General features: G+C 36.7%; 1 protein-coding gene across 1 annotated transcript in view; it reads left to right on the top strand.

Moving 5' to 3' along the window:
- The window catches only part of DNAH5 (dynein axonemal heavy chain 5), a 164,407-nt gene that overhangs the window by 72,064 nt on the left and 65,642 nt on the right, over positions 1-26,701 (top strand). The window contains exons 24-43 of the mRNA XM_076330347.1: positions 176-411; positions 2,584-2,802; positions 3,307-3,369; positions 4,360-4,598; positions 5,428-5,668; positions 6,129-6,328; positions 7,699-7,852; positions 8,544-8,707; positions 9,357-9,513; positions 10,465-10,677; positions 11,485-11,709; positions 13,021-13,193; positions 14,325-14,503; positions 16,115-16,302; positions 16,858-17,052; positions 17,730-17,864; positions 18,678-18,785; positions 22,208-22,361; positions 24,045-24,191; positions 25,980-26,221. Of these exons, the coding sequence (XP_076186462.1) occupies positions 176-411; positions 2,584-2,802; positions 3,307-3,369; positions 4,360-4,598; positions 5,428-5,668; positions 6,129-6,328; positions 7,699-7,852; positions 8,544-8,707; positions 9,357-9,513; positions 10,465-10,677; positions 11,485-11,709; positions 13,021-13,193; positions 14,325-14,503; positions 16,115-16,302; positions 16,858-17,052; positions 17,730-17,864; positions 18,678-18,785; positions 22,208-22,361; positions 24,045-24,191; positions 25,980-26,221 (3,632 nt within the window). The remainder of the gene's footprint in view (positions 1-175; positions 412-2,583; positions 2,803-3,306; positions 3,370-4,359; positions 4,599-5,427; positions 5,669-6,128; positions 6,329-7,698; positions 7,853-8,543; positions 8,708-9,356; positions 9,514-10,464; positions 10,678-11,484; positions 11,710-13,020; positions 13,194-14,324; positions 14,504-16,114; positions 16,303-16,857; positions 17,053-17,729; positions 17,865-18,677; positions 18,786-22,207; positions 22,362-24,044; positions 24,192-25,979; positions 26,222-26,701) is intronic.

Below are 26,701 nucleotides of genomic sequence, written 5' to 3'. Positions count from 1 at the left end.
TATCCTATAAACCACTCAGAGGTGTCTATGTGATTTCATCTTCTCTGTACGTGGATGATTAGACTGAAAAACCAGAATTGGGAGCGAAGGGAACACATATTGAAAAAAGATTAAAAGTACTTCTTAAAAAATATCTACAATATCTAAATAGCTATTAATCGTTCAATGTTTTTAGCTGATCTGAAGCTAGCACTGAGAGCAGAAACCAAAGCCTGGATGACTTTGCTGGGGTGTCATTGTAATAAGAAGTACCGAACAGAGATGGAAGCAATTTTCACTTTTATAGAGGAAACTGGCAAGAAGTTAAATCGCCGCATCAAGGATCTGGATGATATAAGAACAGCCATGTCAGCTTTAAAAGAGATCAGAGAACTACAGATCTTCATAGACTCTCAAGTTGGGCCCATTGAGGTAGTTAACAGGAATGTTGCATGTATGGGTACTGTTTCAACAGAGCAATTATTTTCTGGGTTAAAGCTTAACAGTGCACTTTGAAAGGTATGATTTAATATGTGTTAAATGTTGTGTGGCAGACGTGTTGTGTTCCTGTAAACCTTTTTTGCGTGGAACTGATTTGGACAAATGTAAACTTGTTGAGGTGAGAGGTGGTTTAGTGAACAGTGCAAAAATTGAGTGATTTAGGTGAGAGGAAGATGAGAATACAGATATTTAATGCAAGAAAGCTTTTGGTACTTTGTGGAAGAAGTCTGTGTATGAAAAGCATTGATTTTCCTCTTTTTTTTTCTTTTTTTTTTTTTTTAGCTTAGCCTACAGAAGAGGAGAAAGCTAATGTTAGACAGATTATATGAGAATGTGCGAGAGTGATTGCTTTATCAGCTATATCGTGGGTTGAAATAAACATAAACAAATGACTTCCTTAAAGAAGTTCACTTAGTAGAAAACCTTTATTGAACATCTGACAATGTAGGGGCTTCTGGTCGAATGGCAGAATTAAAAACAGATAGTAACTGTTCCTCCGCATTCCTGACCAGAGTATGGATTTAAGAATACTATAGTTTGGCAAAATGCACCATTGACTAGACATTCAGTAGAATTTTTTTTTCCTAAGACGTGTTCATGATTCCTGATTGCCCATAATTTTATTGTCAGGGTTGTGTCCTTATGTTTTAAAATAAAGTTAACTTAACACAGAATTCTTATCTACCAAATATTGACAAATCTAATATTCTGTTTTGGAGATGCAAAAACTGTGTTTGCTGTCAGACAAATGTCTCGCACCTGTGTTTTCTGATTCTGTTTTCTCTGAGCTGAGGTAAATTATGGAATGCAGTGTGCTCGCATGTGCAAATAATAGAAATGAGCGTGGAGCCCTTCCATATTTTGCAGAATACAGCTATGAAGGAATATATCTTTCAGCCTTAGAAGCTGTGAGGATCTCCCTAGCTGTGTGAAGGAGCAAAAATAGGACAAGTAGTTTATGGTGAAAAGCAAAGCATATCTGCAGCTGGAACCTTCTGTGAAATTGTCATAGGTAATGCGATCTCTTAGGAGTTGACATTTTGGAAGTTCCTGCTAAGACTTACTGTGATTTGCCTTGTGATGTGGAGCCAAGGCAAAAGCCATGGTAGCCAAGATTCCTAAGCTTCCAATTCTTCAAGTAGGAGCCTCAAGTCCCTAGGCATAAGGAGTCATGCTTCAGATTTTTGAAACGGAGGTTGACGTATTTTCCACATAGTGGGGTGGCAGACAGATAGTTATGTTTCCATTTTTGCACTTTGTCTGCAATTTGATCAAACTGGAAAACGTAAATGGAAATAATTCCACTTTATACAAAAATTTTCAGATGAAACTGTTGTGCCACAAGATTAATTGCTACCCTACCCTATGCTAATTTACAGAAAGTGAATTTCAGTTGTTTTTGTGAAACTTGACTAAGGGTTTCAATATGTGGAGTGTTTATACATTGATGGTACAAGTGGAGATCAATGTTCTGAGAAAACAAAGGACCATTAAGTAGATTTTTTAAGTAGATTCCTTATTCTGAATGATGAATAGTTACAACATTTGAAATAGTTGCAACATATTAGTTGTGGTAACTTTTCATGTGGTTTCCTAATTCTTTTTTGTTGAAAACATGAAGTCAGGCTTAAAAGTCTTTATGGAATAGAAGTTTGTTTGCTTTGCTTACTTGAAGGCCTCTGCTTAGATGTTTTCTCATGTCACCTCCCATAATACTCAGCTTGGGTCATAACAGATAACTGAAGACATGGATCAGAAAAATATTCTCATTAAAATGAAACTAAAACCTGTAGAGTTAAGGAGTACTTTAACTGGAAATAGTTTTTTAGAGAGGCAGATTGCACTAGGGCAAATAATCTATCAGAAAGCAGAATGCTCTGTGAAAGGTAAGGAGTTAAGGAGAACTAGCTAGTTTTCATTTTGATGTTTCTTCCAGTTTGGTATTGGTTTGCCAGATTGTGATAATTGCTATGCAAAAAGAACAGATTTTCTTTTTATAGCAAATCATTCTCTGTTCTTAAAAATTTAAAATGTTAGCATACCTGTATGTGTAAAATTAATTTCGGTTACCATTTTGTGTATCTTGATCCAACCTTCTGACAGGAATCCTATGCTATGTTAAGCAAATATGATCTACTTGTGGCCAAGGAAGAGATAGAGAAGGTGGACACTTTGCATTACACTTGGGAAAAACTGCTATTCCGTGCAAATGAAGTACAGAATGAGCTCATTGCTTTGCAGCCAAACTTCAGAGGCGAGCTTATTAGCACTGTGAAGACTTTTACTGAAGACTGTGCACAGTTCTATTCAGATTATGATCAGGCAAGTGTTTGTGGTGTATGGTATTAGAGGAGCTTCTGAGTAGCAGTGGGAGTATGGAAAGATTGTGGAGTTAACTAATTAATGGGATGTGCCTCTACTGTCTGAAGAATATGTTTATTCTTGTTAATGTGATATTTGAGTTTCAGTGCAGTAGAATGTAAATGAGTCCAGCTGAACCAGTCTTGTATCATCTTCCAAGTAATGCTGATTTTTACTTGAAAAAGGAGCTACCATTGCCTAGCTTTTACACTATTATGAAAACTTCTCTATTGAAAAGACAATTAATTGCCGCCTTTGTTCTTTTATTTTTTTTTTTTAAATAAAGTGCTTGTTCTAGTAGGTAACTCCATGATCTCTTGGTTCTGTTGTTATATGACGTAGGGATGGAATCCTGCAGCCGCAAAGATGTTTGAGTTAGCATTTAGAAAATGCTGATTAGAAATAAGTTGTGGCTATTTTCACCCTCTAAATGCACCTTTTTTTTTTTTTTTTTTTTTTTTTTAGAATGGGCCAATGGTGGTTGGTTTAGAGCCTCAGGAAGCCAGTGACAGGCTTACTATGTTTCAGGTACTGTTAATTCTAAGACATTGCTTAATACTTACTGCAAGTAAACTAACACCTGGAGGCTCTGAGAATGAATCAGAGTAGTTGAACTAATTTTCATTGATACATAGGGTTACTATTGATTGGGCAAAGTCTGTTTTAACTTAATGAAAGCTAAGTTGGTATTTTTTCTATGCATTTGCAAGGAATGCTGGTTAAAATTAGATTTTTTTAGGAGCTAAGAGAAAGGCTGCATAGATAATAAGTAACAATTGCTAGATTCAAGTAACCTGATGAGAGCCTACTCTCAAGTTCAGTGTGTTTGGCAATAGGCTGTTCTTGTGTTCATTATTGCGTCTTTTCCTCATGAATACAGTTCTGCCCAATCTTCTTCCCCTCTCCTCCTTTTTTTTTCTTTTTTAATAGTATTAAAGGTTTCCATTTAAACTGACTATTTTTCCTGTTGAAATGTTTCTTTGTACCATCATTAATTTCTGTTCCTGTAATGACGACTTCTAATGGTTTTCCTTTTCCCATAGTGCTATTCATGTGGCTTCCTACTATATTCCCTCAGTTATATTGCAATTGACAATTAAATTTTGTTTTTCTTTGCTGTTTAAACAGTAGTAATTCTTACTTCAAACCTTCAATAAAAGAATTGCACAGCATATTGGGAGAGGTAGAATTTGCTGCATCCACCTTTCTTTACTTTGCATGTCATGCTACACCTCTTTCAAGTACAAACTTAGCATTTATTGTTCTATCACTGTACCACATGGAGTAAATGATCTCCCTGTCAACTTGTAAAGATGTGCCTCCAGCTAACTAAAAGTTACTTTTCTCATGAAAATTGTTGACAAAACTGTTGACAGTGTAAGTTGTTAGTATCTCCTGTATATCTTTCTAGTATTTACTAGATTTTAATCACTAATGCGGCTCTAAGCATAATACCAGATCTTGAATATTTAGTTATTTAATTTTATTTAATTTAATCTTTTTTTTTTTCTTTCTTAGAATCGATTTGATAATCTCTTTCGGAAATATATCACTTATGCTAGTGGGGAAGATCTTTTTGGTTTGCCTGTTACTCGGTATCCTCAACTGTTTGAAATAAAGAAGCAACTGAATCTGTTACAGAAACTCTATAATCTATATAACAATGTCACTGACACAGTCAGTGGCTACTATGATATTCTTTGGTCAGAATTAGACACTGGAAAAATTAACAGTGAACTTCTGGAGTTTCAGAACAGGTGAGAAACTGCTGCTGTGGTAAAGATGCCTAAAATACTTTTGTTACTTCTTAAATATGATTATAAGTGATTAGCACCAATAATCATATGTGAGCATGTATTTGTTCACTGAAACGTGAAAAATGTGAATTTTAATTGAAAAAATATATCCATTACCAACTTCATAAAATAAAGGAGCCAGTTTAGACTCTAAATATTGAGGATTATTGTTCCTTAGAGATCTTCTTGGTTAACTTTTTTTGATGAGATTGGAATATATGTTAAAATTGCTATTTATTTTGTTCATGAAGGGAAATTTCGCTTGTTTGTTGTAATCATATTATTCATGAGAGACAGATTCACCCTAGATGTCTAAGGCAAGTTAGTGAATTGCTGAATGGTTTTTCTACAAAATGGGATATATTGCATGCGTAGAAGCTGAACTTTTCATCAAATCAAGAATCAAATGATTTAAAGAATTAAACTTGCATGTTCTGAGGAACAGGGTTTTTTCTAGAGCGCAGAGCAGTGCATATCATGAGCCTCACCAAAAGATGAAATCAAGATGTAATGTGGTTCAATTGTTTTTGAAGATCGCTTGGACAAAGTGTATTAGAATTATGCAGGTACACTCCTTAGGGGGAGCCTGTAGGTGCCTGCCTAGCTATCAGTCAATGAAATAGACTGAAATAGATTTTCTCACATGCAGAATCACATGTAGAATCTTCAAAACACAGGTAACCTGAATTTGGGAGGTATGTGGTCTGCTGTTAAAACCATGTACTGTGGTTAAACGGGTAACAGAAAGAATATTTGAAACTTTGAAAAAGCTTGCATTATTTCTACGTAGATGCCGTAAGCTTCCTCGTGGTGTAAAGGAATGGCAGGCCTTTTTTGACCTAAAGAAGACCATTGAGGACTTCAGTGAATGTTGCCCATTGCTTGAGCGTATGTCAAGTAAAGCAATGATGCCTCGGCACTGGAAGCGGATTACGGATGTCACTGAACACAACTTTGATGTGGAAAGTGAAACATTCAAACTGAGGAATATAATGGAAGCTCCGCTATTAAGATATAAAGAGGAAATAGAGGTATCGTGAAGGAAGAGAAATGGATGCATGAAACAAAACAATCTGCTTGAATAGTATAGGAGTAACAGTAGTAAGAAGGAAAACAGAATACTTCTAAAGAAAGAACAGAGAAATGGACTATCGCTTCAGCTTTCTGTATAAAATAATGACACAAATATATTGTGGTGTCAACTGTTTTTAAATCATGCAACTTGGCGCAGGAGTTAATTTGTGAGGGTGCCTTGCTTTGCAACGTTGAAGATATGAAAAGTAACCATTATTCTTTATTCCCCCCAAAGCTGGCCATATTGTGGTGTGGTATACAGATTATTAGCTATGGTGTTTGTATGTCTGTAGATCTCTCCACTTGATAAATAGCTGCTCATCAGCCTTACTAGGGTTAAAGGAAATACGAGTTAGATTTGTATACTGGAGACTTGAACCATTCATAGCTTGTTTTGACACCCTATTTATTTAAAAGGATATCTGCATAAGTGCTGTGAAGGAGAGAGACATTGAGCAGAAGTTAAAACAAGTGATAGCTGAATGGGACAACAAAACATTTATCTTCGCAAACTTTAAAACCCGTGGGGAACTTCTTTTAAGAGGCGACAGCACATCAGAAACAATTGCTACCATGGAGGACAGCTTGATGGTTCTTGGCTCTCTCATGAGTAACAGGTAACAGGAAGCCAGGGGGAGGGAGGAGATAAAAATATCTGCAAGAGGCTTTGTTTTATTGAACAATCTATCTTTCACAGAGGAGAAGGAAAATAAACATCTAAATAAAAACTAAGAGCTTGCTTGTCCTTGAGCTGTTCATGGGCTAGTTCTTACTGTCTGCATCCGTCCAATAAGTTCTTTTGAAAGCATGTGGATGCAGTTCAGACTTCCTGAATAGTCAACTGGACAGTTTTCATCGATGCAAGAAAGTGGTGATGAGCATAAAGGAGAACACTGCCTGGTTGTGGCAGGCCTACTACGGGCATTACGGGCACTGCTACTCTGCCCCCTGTGATAGGTCACTGCCTCATGCCGAAGGTGCTGAAAATCCCAGTTAAAATGAACTTCAGTTTGTCTGGTTTCACATGCCAAAGCCCGCAGATAAAATAAGGAACACAGAACCTGAATATCAGGCAGATGTTCAAAAGCAAGAGTTCAATTGATAAGGACCTCTGAGAGTCTTGCAGCTTTCAAGATGTTGCATAGTCCCTTTTTGAAACCACTTTACCTTAGAGTGAAATTGAAATCTTGCTCCTATTCAGCTTCTGTTGGATCAGAGCTGTGCTATGCACCATGTGTACAAAGCAGCAAGTTGGAGCTGATTTGGTTTATAGCTGCTAACTAGCTGAATTGAGTCACAGAATCATAGAATCATTGAGGTTGGAAAAGACCTCTAAGATCATCGAGTCCAACCGTCAACCCAACACCACCATGCACACTAAACCGTGTCCCTAAGCACCACATCTACACGTCTTTTAAATACCTCCAGGGATGGGGACTCCACCACTTCCCTGGGCAGCCTCTTCCAATGTTTAACCACTCTTTCAGGAAAGAAATTTTTCCTCGCGTCCAATCTAAACCTCCCCTGGCGCAACTTGAGGCCATTTCCTCTTGTCCTATCGCTAGTTACTTGGGAGAAGAGACTGACACCCACCTCGCTACAACCTCCTTTCAGGGAGTTGTAGAGAGCGATGAGGTCTCCCCTCAGCCTCCTTTTCTCCAGGCTAAACAGTCCCAGTTCCCTCAGCCGCTCCTCATAAGACTTGTTCTCCAGACCCCTCACCAGCCTCGTTGCCCTTCTCTGGACACGCTCCAGCACCTCAACGTCCTTCTTGTAGTGAGGGGCCCAAAACTGAACACAGTATTGGAGGTGCAGCCTCACCAGTGCCGAGTACAGGGGCACGTATACAGAGTCAAGTATAGGTTTTTATACTTTCACTTAAAGATAGAAGCAGCAAAATTATTCCTCATCCTTATGAGTAATGTGCTGGCTTTCAAGAGACTTGTTTCCTTCTTGTAATAAAGCAAGTGTCTTCTTTTTATTTTAGATACAACACACCCTTCAAGACACAGATTCAGAAATGGGTGCACTATCTTTCCAACACAACAGATATCATTGAGAACTGGATGACTGTGCAGAACTTGTGGATTTATTTAGAAGCTGTTTTTGTTGGCGGTGATATAGCAAAGCAGCTTCCAAAGGTTTTCAGACATGCCTTTTTTTCAGTTTGTTTTTCTGCATTTTAAGAATAAATTTTAACTGTGATGTCATAATTGATGCAGTAACAAAATTCATTTTTTTGGTACTTAACAAAACTGGTCTTGCTAAGAAATCAGGTAAACAATGCCAACAGAAGTATTGTGTTAGAAAGAATAATAAAATTGTGTGAGCTAGTTGATCTTTTTATTTCTAGATTGTAAAATTGTTAACCAATATGTGTTTGAGTTGTGCCTAGTAGTAGCCTAGTTAGACTAGCTTAGTAGTACCTACCACTAGCCTAGTAGTATCTACAGTTTTGCTAGGAATCCTTGTCTTAATCTTCCCTACGTAGCTTTTCAAATTAAAAATTAACTTTAGTTTTTAGAAAAAATCTTCGAATTTGAAACATGCAATTCAAGCATAATGAGTTTTCTGTCTTTTTCTCTAAGAATGTTTGAAAGAGAAAGTAGATAGCAGGCTTGACAGTCAAGTATAAAATAAGCTGTATTGTGTAAGCAGTAAGATTTGTGTTTTTCTAAGCTGAAAAATCTTTAGAAGTTGGACATGGGATTACTAGTGAGAAGATTACTGGTGAGATTACTGGGTGCCAATTCTGCAAGCAAGTGCCTTTTCCCTCTTCTCTTTTCATGCCTCCATCTCTTCCGTTCCACATTCATCATCATGTTTCAACAGGAAGCAAAGCGTTTCTCTAACATTGATAAATCCTGGGTGAGGATCATGACCCGAGCTCATGAAACACCTAATGTTGTTCAGTGCTGCATTGGAGATGAAATCATGGGACAGTTACTACCACATTTGTTAGAACAGCTTGAAATCTGTCAGAAATCACTCACAGGGTAAGATTACTACAAGACCACAGTCTTGGGCAGATGGTTGTGAATTGCGTAACTAGGGAAAGAGCAATTGCTTGAGTACTGTCCCACGGACTTTGCAAAGATCATGTTCTTATTCTACTATGAATTCAGTTGAACTGAGCAAACAAGTTAGCAGGGTGATACAACACCTCCAAAGAAATTGCTAGCAGCTCACTGATAAATATTTGATTTGTGACTAAGCTGTCCCTCACTGTTATCTCTGTTGAAACGAAAGCTTGTTTCAGCCTAGTTTCAATCCGGAAGGCAGTCTAGATCTGTATGTCCTATTCAGACCCTTCACGAATCTGGGAGAAATTCAGCATGAGACATAGCAAGTAACAGACTTAATGTAAAAATATTTTATTTTCATTTAGTTTCTTTTCTTTTTACTGGTGCATACATTATAGCAAATAATAAAAGCTTTCCATGAAATGATTTCTGATGCTAAAAGAGTAGCCTTAAAGCAGGTGCTTAACATGAAGGTATGATGGATAAGAATTGTTGTCGTTGCCACTGCTAAAAATTGCAATGATACATGGTAAGAAATGCCACCTTTACAGAGGAAAGGATGTATAAATTAATCTAATTCACTTACCATCTACCCCTCCCGGCAATTTTTTTTAAAATGCAGGTACTTGGAGAAAAAGCGGCTCCTATTTCCACGGTTCTTCTTTGTGTCAGATCCTGCTCTGTTAGAGATTCTTGGCCAGGCATCAGACTCTCACAATATACAGGCGCATCTGCTGAATGTCTTTGACAATATTAAAACTGTCAGGTTCCATGAAAGGGTATGTATTGCCCACACCTCAGTGTTACATTCTTTCAAATTAACAATGCACAATACTTGTTAAATAAGAAAGCTACCTGGGTGCATGGGCATTCAGCTGTTTTACCAAGTTCATCAATTATTTGATGCTGCATAGTCTTTCTTCATTTAAGATTTAGTTTCATATACTCATTTACTTAATAGGAAAACTCTAAAATAGCAAAACAAACAAAAATTTGCACCATTGCTTAGGTTTCAGAAAAAAACACCCAGGTACTGAAATGTCTTCTGTGGCTTAATATAGGCTAGCATCCTCTCAGATAAGCTTCTGATTCTTTATGAGCATATTTGTATCTTTAGATTACCTGTATTTGTACTTTTTCATTCATTTTTTGATTGTAAGAAAAAGAAAAATTGTATCTAGTCTCTCTCTGAGTTATCCTTAATATCCCTTCAAACATACTGTTTGAAGAACAATTTTCTTATACCCTTTACAAGAACAGAGCAACAATTTTTTTTTTTTCCTGTGTATGCATACATTTTCTTAGGAATTCACTACCTCCCCATGCATTTGAAATTCCTTTGATTGACCATGTTCCTTAACTTTTGTGTTTCCATTATTTTTGATTGTAAGGCTGTAAATTTTGTTAGGATATTAACCCACCAATAATGGGGGAAGATTTCCTTTATTGTGACTGGGAAGTGGATAAAACATTGAAACTTAAGTGAAATTCAGGGAATTGTCAGTGTATTGGGCTTTGACTCCTTGTTCAGATGACAGTGTTTTGTTTAAAGCCTTTCTGCACACCAAAAGTAATGATTTAATTGTTTTTACATTTCACTTAACACATTGGTATAATTTGTTAGTTACCTAAATAAGTTTAATGGAGTGATGGCAAGAAAATCAGACAGTTATGGTAAAGATAACAATAAATCTGTAAATCACATAATGTTCTTGCTTTGCTTTTATTAGATATATGATCATATATTGTCGATTAGTTCACGAGAGGGTGAGACCATAGAGCTAACTAGACCTGTGATGGCTGAAGGTAACGTGGAAGTTTGGCTTAATTCTCTGTTGAAGGAATCCCAGCTGTCACTGCATCATGTTATTCGCCAGGCAGCTGCGCACACCCAGGAAACTAGTTTCCAGCTGACTGAATTTCTTTCTACTTACCCAGCCCAGGTAATATCATTGTTAAATCAACAAAGAATTGTTCACAGATATGTAGCACATTGATGTTTTTCCCTTGTCTTTGCAATCAAAATTGCAGCCACTATTATAAATGCAAAACTGACATTTAAATTTATCTTAATCACCTCAGTCTTTTAAGTTACACTTTACATATCTGAAACCAAAAGAAGAAACCTTACCCTGAAGCTCTTGTTCAAAAATAATGCCGAATGCAATAAATTAATACAATGGAGTTAACACTATTTCTTTACAAGCTTAATACTGAAAGAAAAGTAGTAAAATTGTATGTTTATTTATATATTCAGGAAAACATTATATATTGCTGAAGATTTGGAGCTGAGGGTAGTGCTGAGGGAAAATTATTTTCTTAGTAGAAGCTTCTTCACTTGTGATCAGGAATGTTGTGGGAGAGGGGATAGAGAGTTTGTGAATTATTGAAAAAAGGTTTTAAATTGAAGCACTAATTATTCACTGATTAGGTATTAATTATATATATAAAGTATATTAATGATATATATTATTTATATATATACTGTAAATTATATTGAATAGTTGTATCAGCAGTGCACCGTAGGCAGTATCTACAAGACTGAAGTGTGGACTTAACTATGTGTTTATGAATGGAGTTGGGACACATAAAACAAATGCATGGGTTGAATGACCTCTGTATGGGTGCATGAAAAAATAATTTTGTACAAATAGTAGCAGAACCGTTTCTTTAGTTTATCTGTGTCTGTGAATGAACATTTTAGGTGAAAGAGAAAAGATTATCAAGCATATACTTTTGTGTTTCCTAAGGTTGGGTTGTTGGGGATCCAAATGATTTGGACAAGAGACTCAGAAGAAGCTTTGACTAATGCCAGGTATGATAAAAAAATTATGCGAAAGACGAACCAGTTTTTCCTGGATCTTCTAAACATGCTGATAGATATGACAACAAAAGACCTTAGCCCAGTCGAGCGAGTGAAATACGAGACATTAATCACTATTCACGTGCATCAGAGGGACATTTTTGATGGTCTGGTAAGTATTGAAAAATTTACAGTGAGTTATGAGGTGGTTTCCACAATTCAACAATGTGAAAGGACAAGAAGAAAATATTACTATACCTATGAACTCCTGCCTCTTAAGCTAAACATTTAATTTCAGGACCGTAAAGATTATGTGGCCTGGAGTATTATAAAAATGTTGATGTTGCTTCAATCCCTGTCTTAGTTTCCCTTTAAGTAATTCAGTGTTTTTTTCCCCCACAAGCAATAGCAGAATTTTATAATGCTTTGTGTTGGCCCACTTAAGTTAGATGCCTCTGTTGCATGATCAGTTAGGGACTTCTTTTTCCTCTTACATTGTGTTGCAAGTAATTGTCCTTTCTCTGGACTACATTGTGAGTCTTGAGGAGTAAATAGAATGAATGTGGAGTTATAGTACAGGAAAAAGTTTGAAATTGGTTGAGCGGCTATCCCCTCTGTTGTAGTTTCAGTAGCATACCTAATTATTACTTAGGGACTTATTTATTCACTTCATGCCTTCTCATGCTGCCACGGGATACTAAAATTGGAAAAATGAAAGCATTTACTGCTTAAACAATCAAACTTAAAAGCTAGCATACCCTTTTACCTATAGGAAGCTCTGGACTTGACTGAAATTAAGCTGTCTGAGAAAAGAATTACTGAGTTTTAATCCATTGCTGATAGGCAGGCACCTATGTTTTCATTGCAGAACCAGTTGTTTCTAGTTATAATAATCTCATGTAAAGTATAATTTTTAGATACAACCTGCAGGGCATCTTTTTTAATCCTGTTTTAATATTGAGTTGGTCAACTTTGAATTACTCCCAGCTCTGTTGAATTTCTTAACTAATATCTGCACCATGACGCTGTCTTGAAATACCTTTTTTCCAATTTGCATGTGGTTTCATACAATTCTCATGACTTTTTTTAAAATAAAGCATCACATTACGTGCTTCCTACTCATACGTAAAAAAAAATGGTGGAGATGAGTAAAAGAAATGGCAGTTTTAATGTTAACTGAACTTAATGACTTTTGTTTGAGGCTTATGGACTGTTGATTTGTATTTAGAGTTTTGACACGCTTGTCTAAAGCCTGAATTTCCTTTGCCTTAGTATGGGTTTCAGGGACAGCAATAACACATTAGCAATTTTTGTGGTAAAAATCAAGATAGGATCTCCACTATTCTTGTGTTACTAGCTGTTCTTTATGCCTTTCATTGTGATTGCAGTGCTGCCTTTGCATTACTAATTAGGTGAGATAATATAAATGCAAAAATAAATGTTAACCATGAATACCACAGCCTTTTTTTCCCTCTTTTCTTAGTGTTGCATGCATATCAAGAGCCCTACAGACTTCGAGTGGCTGAAACAGTGTAGATTTTATTTTAATGAAGACTCTGATAAAATGATGATTAAGATCACTGATGTGGGTTTCACATACCAGAATGAATTCTTGGGCTGTACTGACAGGCTTGTCATAACGCCTCTTACAGACAGGTGAAAAAGACTGATTTTATTCCTTTATTCTTTGATGCCAAACCTAGACTTTTACAAGAGCAATTTAGTCATTCCTGTTAGATGCAAAATAGATCTCTGCAGAGTTTATCCTTCACAGTCTTATCAAAGTCAATAATTTTACATGGAATACATGAATATTTTTGTTTCTGTGCCTTACAATATGAATAACTTCTAGCTTATTTTCTGCCACATACTTGCGTGATCCCCACATATATGATGTATGGGACTCTGATTCTTATGGATGTGAGGCTACTATACCTGAGGATCAGGTACATCCAACAGATACAATATGCAGAGAGAGATACAGGACAAAAATAAGTGTTTACAGGCAAGCTAATGAAAACAGCTAAGGAAGAATAGACAGGAAAAACAATTTTATTCAGCTGTAATAGACTGGAGATCTTTGATCTAGAAGGATGTTGAAAGAATTGCAGTCCTATTAACAGAGAGGTCTACCTACCTAACTGGAACAATACAAAGAATGCTTTATAAGCTATCATTGGCAAAATAAGGACATTTGGTGTTTTTGTTTTTGTTGGGGTTTTTTTTGTTTTGTTTTTTTTTTACTATTCCACACAGCAAATTCTAGAGCTTCTCCTTAGATATAATTGTTAGCTGGTGTTTTATTGCATTATGCATGGAAGTTTCATTTATGAAAATGGGATGCACTGTATGATCAAATTTTAAAGGTGGATGAGAAAGGAAAGATTAGCTGTCTTTCATTATTGTACTCCACAGTATAATGTAGTTCAGAACTACTTCAGCTAAAGTAATTCAGGAACTAAGCTAACCAAACAAGATTAGGCAGCATCTCTGTATCTGCTTTCTTCCCTTCTCGTGATCTTTCAGGTTGTTGATTATTGAGGATTATCTGTTCTTCCACTTTATGTATGAGGAGACGGACCTTAATATTACCTGCATCAGGGGCTGAGTTGAAGGGTTTTTCTTCTTACTGATTTAAATTTTAATTAGAGGCATGTCATTTCAGTGGTTTCCTTGTCTCCTTAAATCAGACCTTCTTACGTAACACACTTGAGTAAGTTCCTCTGGCACTATACAGAAAACTCTGCGCTGCAGCCCATTAAGTGATGATAGGCTGTTGCCTTTTAGATGTTACATCACTTTGGCTCAAGCTTTAGGCATGAACATGGGTGGAGCACCTGTGGGACCTGCAGGAACTGGAAAAACTGAAACCATCAAAGACATGGGACGTTGCCTTGGAAAATACGTAGTGGTCTTCAACTGTTCAGACCAAATGGATTTCCGAGGACTTGGGAGAATCTTCAAAGGTAAGATGTGGACCAAAGGTAAGATGTTGGCCAAAAGGGTCAACTGTATCCTGGGATGCATTAAGCGTGGTATAACTAACCAGTCAAAAGAAGTGATTGTCCCACTATACTCAGCATTGGAGTGGCCTCACCTAAAGTACCGTCTGCAGTTTTGGGGTCAACAATGTAAGAAGCATATAAAATATTAGAATGTGTCCAAAGGAGAGCAACAAAGATGGTTAAAGAACTAGAGGGTGTGACTTATGAGGAATGCCTGAGTATACTAGGTTTGTTCAGCTTAGAGAAAAGGGGTGCCCTCATTACTGTCTACAACTTCCTCACGAGGGGGAGTGGAGAGGGAGGTTCTGATCTCTTCTCTCTGGTGTCTGGTGATAGGACGTGAGGGAATGGCTTAAAGCTGTGTCAGGTGAAGTTCAGATTGGATATTAGGAAAATGTTCTTCACTGAGAGCGTGTTCAAGCACTGGAACAAGCTCGCCAAGGAAGTAGTCAGGGCCCCAAGCCTGTTGGTGTTCAAGTAGTGTTTGGACAACACTCTTAGGTACATGGTTTAACTTTTAGGTAGCCCTGTGTGGAGTCAGGAGTTGGACTTGATGATCCTCATGAGTCCTTTACAACTCAGGATATTCTGTGAATATATGATTCTATGGACTATGTGAAAGTTACAAATGCTATGAGAACATCTTTATAAAACAAGGTCAACACATAATCAGCAGGTGGTTTTCAGCCTTTTAATAAATGCAAGTAATTAATATCTTGTTATGAATGTAAAATACACTTGCAACACTGTCTCAAAGAAATAGAAATGTCTGAAAACATAAGACAGTTTATGAAAGGATACATAAAGACATTTAAAATAATCAAGGAGGACTGCCAGTACAAAATGGAAAAGCTGTGAAATTTATTGCTGAACTGGTGGAATGTGTTGGCTTCTGATTTCAGTATTTTGTCTCCTTCAAATGTCAAAGTCCTTATCAGTTGAAGGAAGTGCATGAATAGCGCTATATATGTTAAAAACAATTGGCACAGTTCACTGAAGTTAGGTGCAGATGACATTTTTTTTTTTTAGGCACCTGAAATTGATACCTGTCAGTCATGGCAGATGTCAAATTAGAGATCAAGTGGAGGTCGTTGACTGTTGTATTGTTACAAGTGACTGTGCTGATGATTTTTTGTTTTGTTTTCCCCAAAATATCCGAGGAAGAATGCAGTTCTGGCACAGACTGACCCCTAAGTTCTTTCCGGGTGAAAGCAACTTTATTGTTCATTTTTATCTGTGCAATAAGCTATTGACAAGCCATCATATTTTCATAGGCTTATTGCAGGGATTTTTTTTGGGGGGGTAGGGAGGAACAGGAAAACATTCAAGATACTGAGAGAAGAAGCAGAAATTGAAGGATGTAGTATCCTAGACAAGCTTGAGGACTTTCGGAACTTTGTGCATTCTTGCTTGAAAAAGAATTAAGTTCTTCTCCTTGTCCCTTTCCTAACCCTCCAAAATAAACATTTTTTTTTCCCTGAGGTAGATTAACCTGATTTTTGGCTTATGAATTGCACCAAAAAAGGCTTAACAACATAATGGTCAGATGATTAGTTGCTTTTCTCTTTGAAGGTCTTGCTCAGTCTGGCTCCTGGGGTTGCTTTGATGAATTCAATCGTATTGATTTACCAGTATTGTCAGTAGCTGCACAGCAAATTGCAATTGTGTTGACATGTAAGAAGGAACGTAAAAAAAGCTTTATTTTTACTGATGGAGATAATGTGGAAATGAACCCAGAATTTGGCATCTTTCTTACTATGGTAGGTATCCAGTAGGTTTCTAATATGCCAGTGATGATTGTACAATAATCGCTTCTAACCTGGTATGTTAAATGTACTTGCTAACTCTTAAGTCACTCAGCTCTTAGAACTCACTGACAGTTTGAGAACATTGAGCATTACTACAAAGACAGTTTACAGGTCTTGTTTCAGTGACATCAAGTGCATGCAATTAAGAAGTGCAGCCAGCATTGTAAATACAAGTTGTTATCTCAATGTCAGACTACTTCTGCATGCTGCCTTCTAGTTCCCAAAGTATGCTTTTTGCCTCAAGTACAGAAAAATGGCCATAGAGATATAGGTAGAAGTAGCCAGTAAAACAGGACCTATAAGACAAATACAGATTTCTCATACCTCATAGATGTAAGAGAAGCTAAAATGCTGTAGAGATATGGTAGTAAATCTGCATGGCAATTCATTTTTACATGTGATTTAAAGCCAAAAAGCTATTTTTGTCTAACCAGATTACACGTTCCGGTGCTGATTCTTCTGTTTGTGCAAGGTGCAGTCAACCACAAAACCTGTTCTTCTCTCCAGAATCCAGGATATGCTGGACGGCAAGAACTTCCCGAAAACTTGAAGATCAACTTCCGTTCGGTGGCTATGATGGTTCCTGATCGTCAAATCATAATTCGTGTCAAATTGGCTAGTTGTGGTTTCATTGCTAATGTTGTATTAGCAAGGAAATTCTTTACACTGTACAAGCTGTGTGAAGAACAACTGTCAAAGCAGGTGGTTATTTTCATATGAGGAAAAATTATCTTAGGGAAAAACTATATATGATGTCACAAATTATTAGTATCTGTGTGAAGAAAATGGAAAAGTCCATGTTCACTAAGTAAGCTAATGACACTTGCAGTTTAGTAGTGCAACCCTCTGCTGTCCTGGAGGACTAACTCCTACTACAGGTTATCTGTACAAGAATGGGACTGTCATTCAGAACATTGATTATTGTTAAGATTTGACTTTAATGAATGGTGATGATTAAGGCAAATAAAGGGCTTATATATTAGTTGGTCTTATAGAGTGGATTGAGGGGCATTTAGTTTGTGCTGCCTGTGCTTGTTTAGATGTTTCTTAAATAAAGTCAGTTTCCAAGGTCCACAGAGAATTCAAAATAATACTGCTAGTTTATTTCCTAATAGTCCTTGGGAACCTTATCTTGGTTCAAAGAGTTGTGATTACGTTTATTTTTTCTGTCACACCTTACAGTTTAGTAGGTGGTAGCAGAGATGGGGAATGAAGTCGCCCATAGTCATACAGCCAAAGACTAGTTATTGGATGTTAGAAGGCATTTGTGCCACGTGTACCACTTCTCATACATATCCATATCTTCAATGATAAATAAGAATTGTTTCATCCCTGTTAACTCGGGGAAAATTTTCATATCTTCTTTGCCTATCTTCTAGGTGCATTATGATTTTGGCTTGCGGAATATATTGTCAGTGCTACGTACATTAGGAGCAGCAAAAAGAGCAAATCCCACAGAAACTGAATCTGCCATTGTCATGCGTGTGCTGAGAGACCTGAACCTGTCTAAACTGGTAAGTTCCAAGGGCCCAGTAAATTAATTAAACTGCACTTTGGAGCTACGTGGCTTTTTCTGAAATACAATTTGAATCTGTTAAGGTGATCACTAGAAGATTGGATGTGGTCTTTACACTGAAGCTAGCTTGGAAATGTTCCATTCTCTGGATGGTCTTGGGTACTGGTTGTGGCTGGGATAGAGTTAATTTTCTTCATAGTACCTTGTATGGGGCTGGGGAGGGAGTGGGCGAAGGGCTGTGTGGTGCTTGGCTGCCTACCTGGGTTAAACCACAACATCTTGAATTGCTCAGAATTTTTTTTGCGTATTTCTCCTGCTACCTGTAAAAATAAGTGACCAAATAGAAGTCTATGTAGTAACCTCTTTAGAACCTTTGACCTAAAGTATTTAGTCACTCTTTTGAAATAATCTGTTTTTCATAGTAACGAGTACCATCTCATCTGTCTTAAATAGCTAGCAAAACCTCTTCTGTTGCTGTGATATTTCATCTCCTTTATTACCTTGTTTTATACCTTAGACAAATAATTTACTATTTGTATAAAAGTTATTGCTAAAATCTACTTTAATAAATTCAGTTGGTATGTTAGTGGTTTATTTTCAGTAACTTTTGATTATTGAAAGCATCACATGATCTCCTTCTGCTGTGTCCTGTTAGAGTGTTTAGCGGCTAGAGGGTTACCATAGATGGTTCCTTATGTTTTCAAATATTTCTTTAGCTCTACAAGAGTTAGGGATTGTTTTTTAAAATGCTAAAATAAACAAAATAGGTTTTAATCTGTGGGGTTTTTTTCCCCCCCTTGATTTTCACTAGATTGATGAAGATGAACCCTTATTCTTGAGTCTAATTGAAGATTTGTTTCCAGATACCCAGCTTGATAAAGTAGGCTATCCTGAACTGGAAACTGCCATTGACAAACAGGTAATGTTTCTCTTGATCTGTGGTGCTGTGGTGTAACTATCATGATGTGACATCTAAGAAAATTATTGATGTTGAATCTACCCACCTGGTACTAATACGTTCTACTATTTAGAGGAAGAGTAAGCTTTTCCATAAATCTTTACCATTGGTATATTATTATTAACCTTATTCTTAAGGATGTCACTGAATTGTGATTGTGGTGTCCTGTGGTTTTCTTGTGAGTCGTTTGTGGTGACCAGTTTGAAAAATGCACGTACATACGCTTGCCTTACGTGACCCAAATACTTAATATTTGTATAAAGGCTAACAATCGGAACATGAGCTTGAGAAAAGATTTACCTAAAATGACATTTCCTCTATTTCATCTCCCATTAAATCTTTTGGAACATTTCAATACGGCCAACTTAAGAACGTCAGTGGGATATAGAAGGTTAATGAAGTATGTACACTTAAATGATCACCTCTATTAAACTTTCCTCCAGAATTTCAGTATCTCCTCAGATAATTATTTAATAGTTAAACAGAGAAATAAAAAACTCAAAAAACCTGTCAAAAAACCCCAACATGAAAAAATTGAAAATCAGAAGTGCATTTCTGAAGAATTTGAGTATATGACTTTTCATTTACTTATATTTAATATGATTAGATACAAGTAAAGAGGTCTGCTGCTGGCTTTCCTAACAAGGAAGAGTTGACTCATCAGCTAATGTTTATAAAACCGTTTTGCTTTCTGTAGTTTATACAGCCGGCTTTAAAAAAGGACTCACAAATTAAGCTTTTATTAGGAGAAACTATAAAGAGCTTGAATCTTATGCTTTAAATTGTCATTTCCTAATAAATTAAAAAGAGGTCTTAATAACATGGTCTTCATAGCTCTACTGTTGGTGATCTGTGAAGCCAGACATAGAAAGTGTCAACCCTTTTAACAACAAACCATTATCACTTGCTTGTAAGTAGGGTGTAATATCAGCCCATACTGAAGTAGTGTTGGAAACTTGAAGAGCTTTAGGCACTGTGATTATCTTATGTAAAACAAAATTTATCAAAAGTTCAGATCTGAGGATCTCATGGTACTTTTTTAGTGCTGTGACAGTGTTTGGAAATTTTGTTAGCTTATTTTGGCATATTTTTCTCATATTGTTAAAACTTAAAATCTAGAGAAACCAGAAATGGTAGGCTGTCTTGTTTGTCTTGGAAGTGAACCAAGGTTTTGTTGAATGGAGCTCTTTGCTGTGTTTTCAGAGTTATAATGGCTCAGTACAGGTTAGAAAACAGCTAGGTTAGGACAGAATCAAGTTCAAGAGGACTACTTTTATTGGGAAAGGGAGGCAGGAATTTTTTGGAAAATATCATAATGAAGAAATAGCCGTTACTTGAAGTGTTTTCTGTGTTTATATGTTGTGGCAGGTTGACCCCAGCTGGCAGCTAAGCCAACACCCAGTCACTTGCTCACTTTCCCCCAGCGGGTTGGGCGAGAGATTCAGTAGGGGAAAAGAGAGGGGAAAAAAACCTCATGGGTCTAGATCGAGAGAGTTCAATAAATGAAGAAAAAAAAAAAAGAAAAAGAAACACGTGATGCCAAACCAATCGCTCACCACCAGCAGACTGATGCCCAGCCAGTCTCTGAGCAATGGCTACTTTGGAGAAACTTCCCCCCAGTTTTGTTGCTGAGCATGACGTTATATGGTATGGAATATCCCGTTGGTCAGTCAGAGTCAGCTGTCCTGGCTGTGGCTCCTCCCAGCCTCTTGCCCATCCCCAGCCTACTCGCTGACGGGGCAGTGTGGGAAACAGTTCAGCAATAGCCAAAACACTGGTGTGTTATCAACACTGTTTGATCACAAATCTAAAACGTGGCACCATATGGGCTATTATGAAGAAAATTAACCTGATCCCAACCAGACTCAGTACATATGTACAACTGTTAACAGAGGATCTTTTGGGAACATGTCAAGTGTGCTTGTGAACATACTTCTTTTTTGATAAGGGAAATATCTTGTCTACAAGATTATTACAGAATCCAGGAGTGTTAGAAATTGTTAAGAAAAGGTAAGTCTCCACTGATGGCATTGGATTAGGGTGAAGGAATAGCTAACATGACCATCTTGTTTTATGTGAAGAAAGAAATCAGTTCAGATACGTTCTGTCAGCGCATCATTAGATTTTGGATATATTACTCTATATATGTGGACTCTGGAAACAAATCAGAAGGCTATATTCTGTACTGGAAAGAAAGGCAGCTTGACTGGTTTGGTGTCAACTGCAAGACCTCTTAAGATGTGAATGATAACAGAATTTTATCGTGTATCCATGAAAATGGTGCATCTGATGTCTTCGTTGTGCTTTGCAAACTCCATTGCTTCAACAGTGGTGTTCTTCATGGCGATGAGGAGTTGGTGGCAGCATATACTTCATGGTTGCTGTTGATGAATTCATCTTGTGCTGCCTTCTGTTCCTGGCTTCCTTGCAGAGCGAGATAAATAAGTTGAACTGACAGGAGCTTCAATATGCGAGTAATATAGCAAGTGGTAGTGCCAGTTCCATGGTTCTAATTGGCTACGTGACAGTAATTGTAAAAGCTGAGTTTTATCTTATCAGTAAAAAGTTAGTCCTCTTTTTACTGATAATATTTTCTGAGATTTTTTGTGGAACATAATTTAAAAACCAGAAATTATACTTGAATTAAAATATAATTGTTATTTTGAGAGCTTCACTTTCATAACATGATCTTGAGTTTTTAGAAATTTTTTTGACTGTCGAAAACATATAGTGTTCTATGAATCCTTAAGAAATAGTTCTAGCTTTTCTCTACTGGCTAAAAACTTTCTTGTTCACTTCCAGCTGAGTCACTTTCACAAGGAACAGCAATACCATTATAGTGATATAACTATTTTAAGCTTGGAACTAGTAAAAAGTAGTAAACAATCATATGATATTTGATTCTAAAACATCATGTCTTTTCTTAGAATGATGATATTAAGAAGTTACTCAAAGGTCTGTCTGTACACTGAGAAATATTTAACAAAATGTTTTACAGAAAAACTTTTGGCTATTGTAGGCATTTAGAAACACAAGTCATCATCATCATCATTATGATGACAGGCAAGTGAAAATGCTGTGTGGCTGTGAAAGACATTGCTAGCAAGAGTGTTTTTCTAAAGTTCTTGGCTTTTCCTTAAAATGATGTTTTAACCCTAAGAAGAGCTTAAAAAAAAAAAAGGTTTATCTTCTTTTATTTTTCTGAATACATATTTGAATACCAAATATGCCTTCTTTTCAGTTTTTTATGTACAAAAAACCTTTACAAAGACTGTAGTCTTCTGCTGAAGATAGATTTTTTTTTTTTTTTTTTTTTTTTTAAAGCATCAAAATATCTTGTGCACTAAAATAGTAGTAATTTGTTTTTCTGTCACTGTCTATAGGTGGAGGAAGCTGGACTTGTTTGTCATCCTCCTTGGAAACTGAAAGTTATCCAGCTATTTGAAACCCAGAGAGTAAGGCATGGATTGATGACACTAGGACCTAGTGGGGCAGGAAAAACTGTTTGCATCCACACTTTGATGAAAGCCATGACAGGTATGTCAGTATTTATATTGTAAACCGTTATTAAACTGTTATGTTGTAAACCTTAAACCACATTGTTTCTTCATAGAAAGCCTCAATTACTTCACTGTGAGAATAAATTACCGGAAGAATCAGTTTGTGTGTTGTGATACTAATTATTGTGGTAGTATCTTTTAAAAGCTTAAAAATATCCGCCATTCAAAGTCATACAATATAATACATTTCTATTACTATTTTCCATATTATGATACTTATATCAGAAGTTCTTATTCTAGAAACATTGAGAAAGATAAGTACTGTCTGGGTAGACAGCTCGGACAAGTGATTAAAGCATCTCCCAGGTTTGGCTGAGGTAATGCTGAAACCTTCCCCTAATCATAAGTGTTTAGTAATTTTTGAACACAATTCACAAGACATGGTCTTTATCTGCAGTATAAAATAACTACTTCTATCATTTGTTGCTGCTAGGAGATAGTTCCTGGTTTAGGCAGTGACAAAGTCTTCAAGTGTATTAATTTTGTGTCCTGGCTGGACGCTTGAGGAGTGTGTGTTTTTGTCCTCTGTATTTCTAAACAAAAATATTAGTGGAAGAACTTCTGTTTGATCTTATTAAACTAAAAGCTCATAACTGGGGGAGAAAAAATGTCTCTTTTGAGGTAAGCTTGTGTTACCCATTTCACAGGCTTCAGTAGGCTGCTTATACAATTTTCCAGAAACGGATAGTTTCTGTGAAAAATGGTTCAGCCAGTCTGTCATCCATGCAGTACCTTAGTGTGCTTACGAAACACTGTAAGCTCTACATTGCAGCGTAAATAACTGTTCCATTTAGGAAAAAAGCAGAAAGAACAGATAGTTGCATTATACTATTTTCCTGTATTTCTGTAGCACTGAGATGTGAACTATTACAAAGATAAAGCTGCCGCAATACTTTTTTCAAGCTGATCTTCTGGCATAACCTCATGAAATGTAAGACTACATGACTTGCCAGGATTCTATCTTACATGTTAGTGAACTCTGATTATAATTAAGATTTTAAGATAAGCCATTTGTTTAGCTCTTTCTTTCAACTTCTTATTACTGGCTCCTGATTAAGTTTTAATATTGGCTTTTCTGAAGATGTCTGGCATAGGAGTTTTTAAGCTGTTGTTAATGAGGAAAATATAAAGGTTATATGATCATGATATGGCCAGATAGAATTTAGCTGCCTAAGAGACTTCACAGGGATATGCCAATATCATATACTTTGCCTATTCCAAGATGTATGCAAGTGCACAGCGGGGAAAAACAAAAATCAATCAATCATGTGGAGCATCTGTCTGGTATTTAGTCATTGGGTTTTAAAAAAGTGCATCCAAACCAAAGGTTTTAAAGCTCTATTGTTTGATAAGCCTTCAAAATGTTAAACTTAAACCTTGAATAAATTTCATCTCGCTGTCCTTCTGTTCCGGATGTATCTATGAAATGTGAATTGTACTTTCAGAAGTTTCAGAACTTTGTTCTACTTTAAATTTTGATGGCTCAAATTAACGAATATTGATGTATAGCAAGAGGTAAGCTTTCCAAGTAAATACACAACTTCTTATAATGGTGAATGCATATTAAACCATACATTTGGGTGTAATGATTTTGAATTTGTCGAAGTTCTCTGACTGTTGAAAAGAAATACCAAAACTAACTGATGATCTGCCTTCGTAGATTGTGGACAGCCACATCGTGAAATGAGAATGAATCCTAAAGCTATAACTGCTCCTCAAATGTTTGGTCGTCTCGATGTGGCAACAAATGATTGGACAGATGGAATATTTTCAACACTCTGGAGAAAAACTTTAAGAGCCAAGAAAGGTATAATGAAAAACAATTTCCTCCAAAACAAAACAAGCTGCAGGGCATCTCTCTGAAGCACATTAGTAGACTTTTTTTTTTTTTTTACTTACATGGAAGCATTGGAATATTGCTGCAAGAACTTCTGTCTATTGTATAGTCTCTGTTCTAAATGCTTTGTATTCAAACTGTGTAGTGTAGCAAATACTGTTTCACTAATTTTGCTGATCCCTCTCTTTTAAATGATAGGCCCTTGTATGGAAGAAAAGTGGAAGGTAAGAGTCAGTCCCCCCAACACTGGTACGTGATAAAAAATTTTGGTGCTGTCAGGATTTCTACCTGGTCTCCAGCTGCCATACTAGAAGGGTATGAATCTCCTTTGTGTCATACCTGCTAGCCCTGCACATACCATAGTCCATCTCAAATGGCACTAGGTAATTCTATTTAGGCAACCAATTTCTGCCTAAAATAATGCTGGCATATATTCTTAGACTGCTATATTAGCTAAAGGAGAGGCCTTGATGGATTGACGCTAGATGGATTCTTCCTTGTTTGTCTGAATATTAGTATGTGACCTTATCATTAGGCCTTAAGGACTAAAGGAAAAAGAAAGAGAAAATCCTAACATTTGTTGCACTGTCAATTTTCATGCAAAAATTCTTAGTCTTTAAGGATACAAATAGAAAATACTTTTGGATTTAATTTTGTTGGTTTTGTTTCAAATCTAGAAATGTAGCACCCTTGAGAATGTAGCATAGCAGTGACTGTTGATTTTTATATTTTTTCTGTCCAACATGAAATATAAATTAGCACAGTCACATGACTTCCTCAGATTCACTGTTTGCAACACTTCTGTGATGTCTCTTTATGAAGTGAACTCCAGACCATCTCATGCCTGAGATGCCTGTACCATAGCTATAAAAAGCCTCTAAATATAAAAACTATTTGCCTCAGAGGTGAGAAAGTTTCTCATCTGGAACCTTCTTGGTTCATACCTAGCAATGCACCAAGCCACCTAGGCCTAGATAGTAAGGACTCACTCTGAAGGCAGATGAGAGTGGGACCATCTCTGACTGAAGGGCTATCTAGCAATGCAGAGCAGGGCTGGCTACTCCCTAAGGGACGGGGAGCCAGAAGCCAAGGGGGGATCCCTTTCCAGCCACGGCCTCTTGCTCAGTACCCAGGTGAGGTGAGCACGCCAGACCCAGACCCTCCTAGGAAACAGAAGCAGGCTTTAAGATACATTTCAGTTACTAAATGGAAAGAGCTGGAAAAACTTCAAAGGGTCAAGTTTACAAGCAGGAGAACTAACAACAAGAATCTTCCCCTAATAGACCTCTTCTACTAATGAAAGTGAGCATGCTATTTGAGAGAATGATTTTTCAAGTGGTCCTTTCATTTAATCTCACTACATTTACACAAACTCTTTGGAATCAAATGAGTGGTGGTTTTAAATAGATCTATAGTTTCTATCTTCTTTTTGTTGTTTTATGTAAGTTGAAATAAACCTAATTTATTACTGCGTTGAAGACTGGATCCATAAAGCTGTTTCAGACTATTACAAACATGACTTATGCTGATGACGCTTTATATACTGAGCAATGGATAATTATTATCAATAGGTGACAAAATGAAGTACTTAATTGAAATTGAGTGATGGAAATGGTAATTGTATTAAAAGCTGAGATTCTAGCTGTGTGCGTGAATTCAGAATTAGTTCACAATTTGTTTGCAGAGAGAAGAAACTGGTCCTTGAAAGAAACTAGAACTTCCTCCATAGGCATTTTTATCTGTTATTTTGGATTATAGGTGACCACATCTGGATAGTTCTTGATGGTCCGGTTGATGCTATTTGGATTGAGAACCTTAATTCTGTCCTGGATGATAACAGAACTCTAACGCTAGCAAATGGAGATCGGATACCTATGGCACCAAATTGCAAAATAGTCTTTGAACCCCATAATATTGATAATGCTTCTCCAGCAACAGTTTCAAGGAACGGGATGGTATTCATGAGCTCATCAGTTCTCAACTGGAGCCCTATCCTTGAGGTACAGTAGCTAAGTGATTGTTTATGTATTGAAAGTTTCACTGGTTACTTATTCAACACTTCACTGTTGTTACTTTAGGACCTAATTTTGTGACTTTTGCTATGAAATAGCTTTTACACTGTATAAACTTATAGGTCAGCATTTAATACAGCAACGTTTCTGGTAGTTTATACAAGAGTGAATAATGTATTTTTTTCAGGAACACAGTCAACATATTACACTTTCAAAAACATGGATATTTCACTTTCAGATAAATTTGTAATTCATGGTATTTTATACAATTGAAGAACAACTCGGTTGTCAAAATACCAACTACCTGGCAGCCCCTAGTACAGCTTCAGACCAAGGAAGAAGAAAGAGTAAACAGGCTGTGTGGTTACTCTCTCTCTGGCATGGAATGAATCATTTAGAAAAACAGAACATGTTATAGGTGTGTTTTGGAGGGAAGAACAGCATATAACATACTCAAATTTCGAAGTG

Source organism: Aptenodytes patagonicus, chromosome 2, assembly GCF_965638725.1.
Source record: "Aptenodytes patagonicus chromosome 2, bAptPat1.pri.cur, whole genome shotgun sequence".
Classification (NCBI taxonomy): Eukaryota; Metazoa; Chordata; class Aves; order Sphenisciformes; family Spheniscidae; genus Aptenodytes; species Aptenodytes patagonicus.
This window is presented reverse-complemented; position numbering and strand designations above follow the sequence as displayed.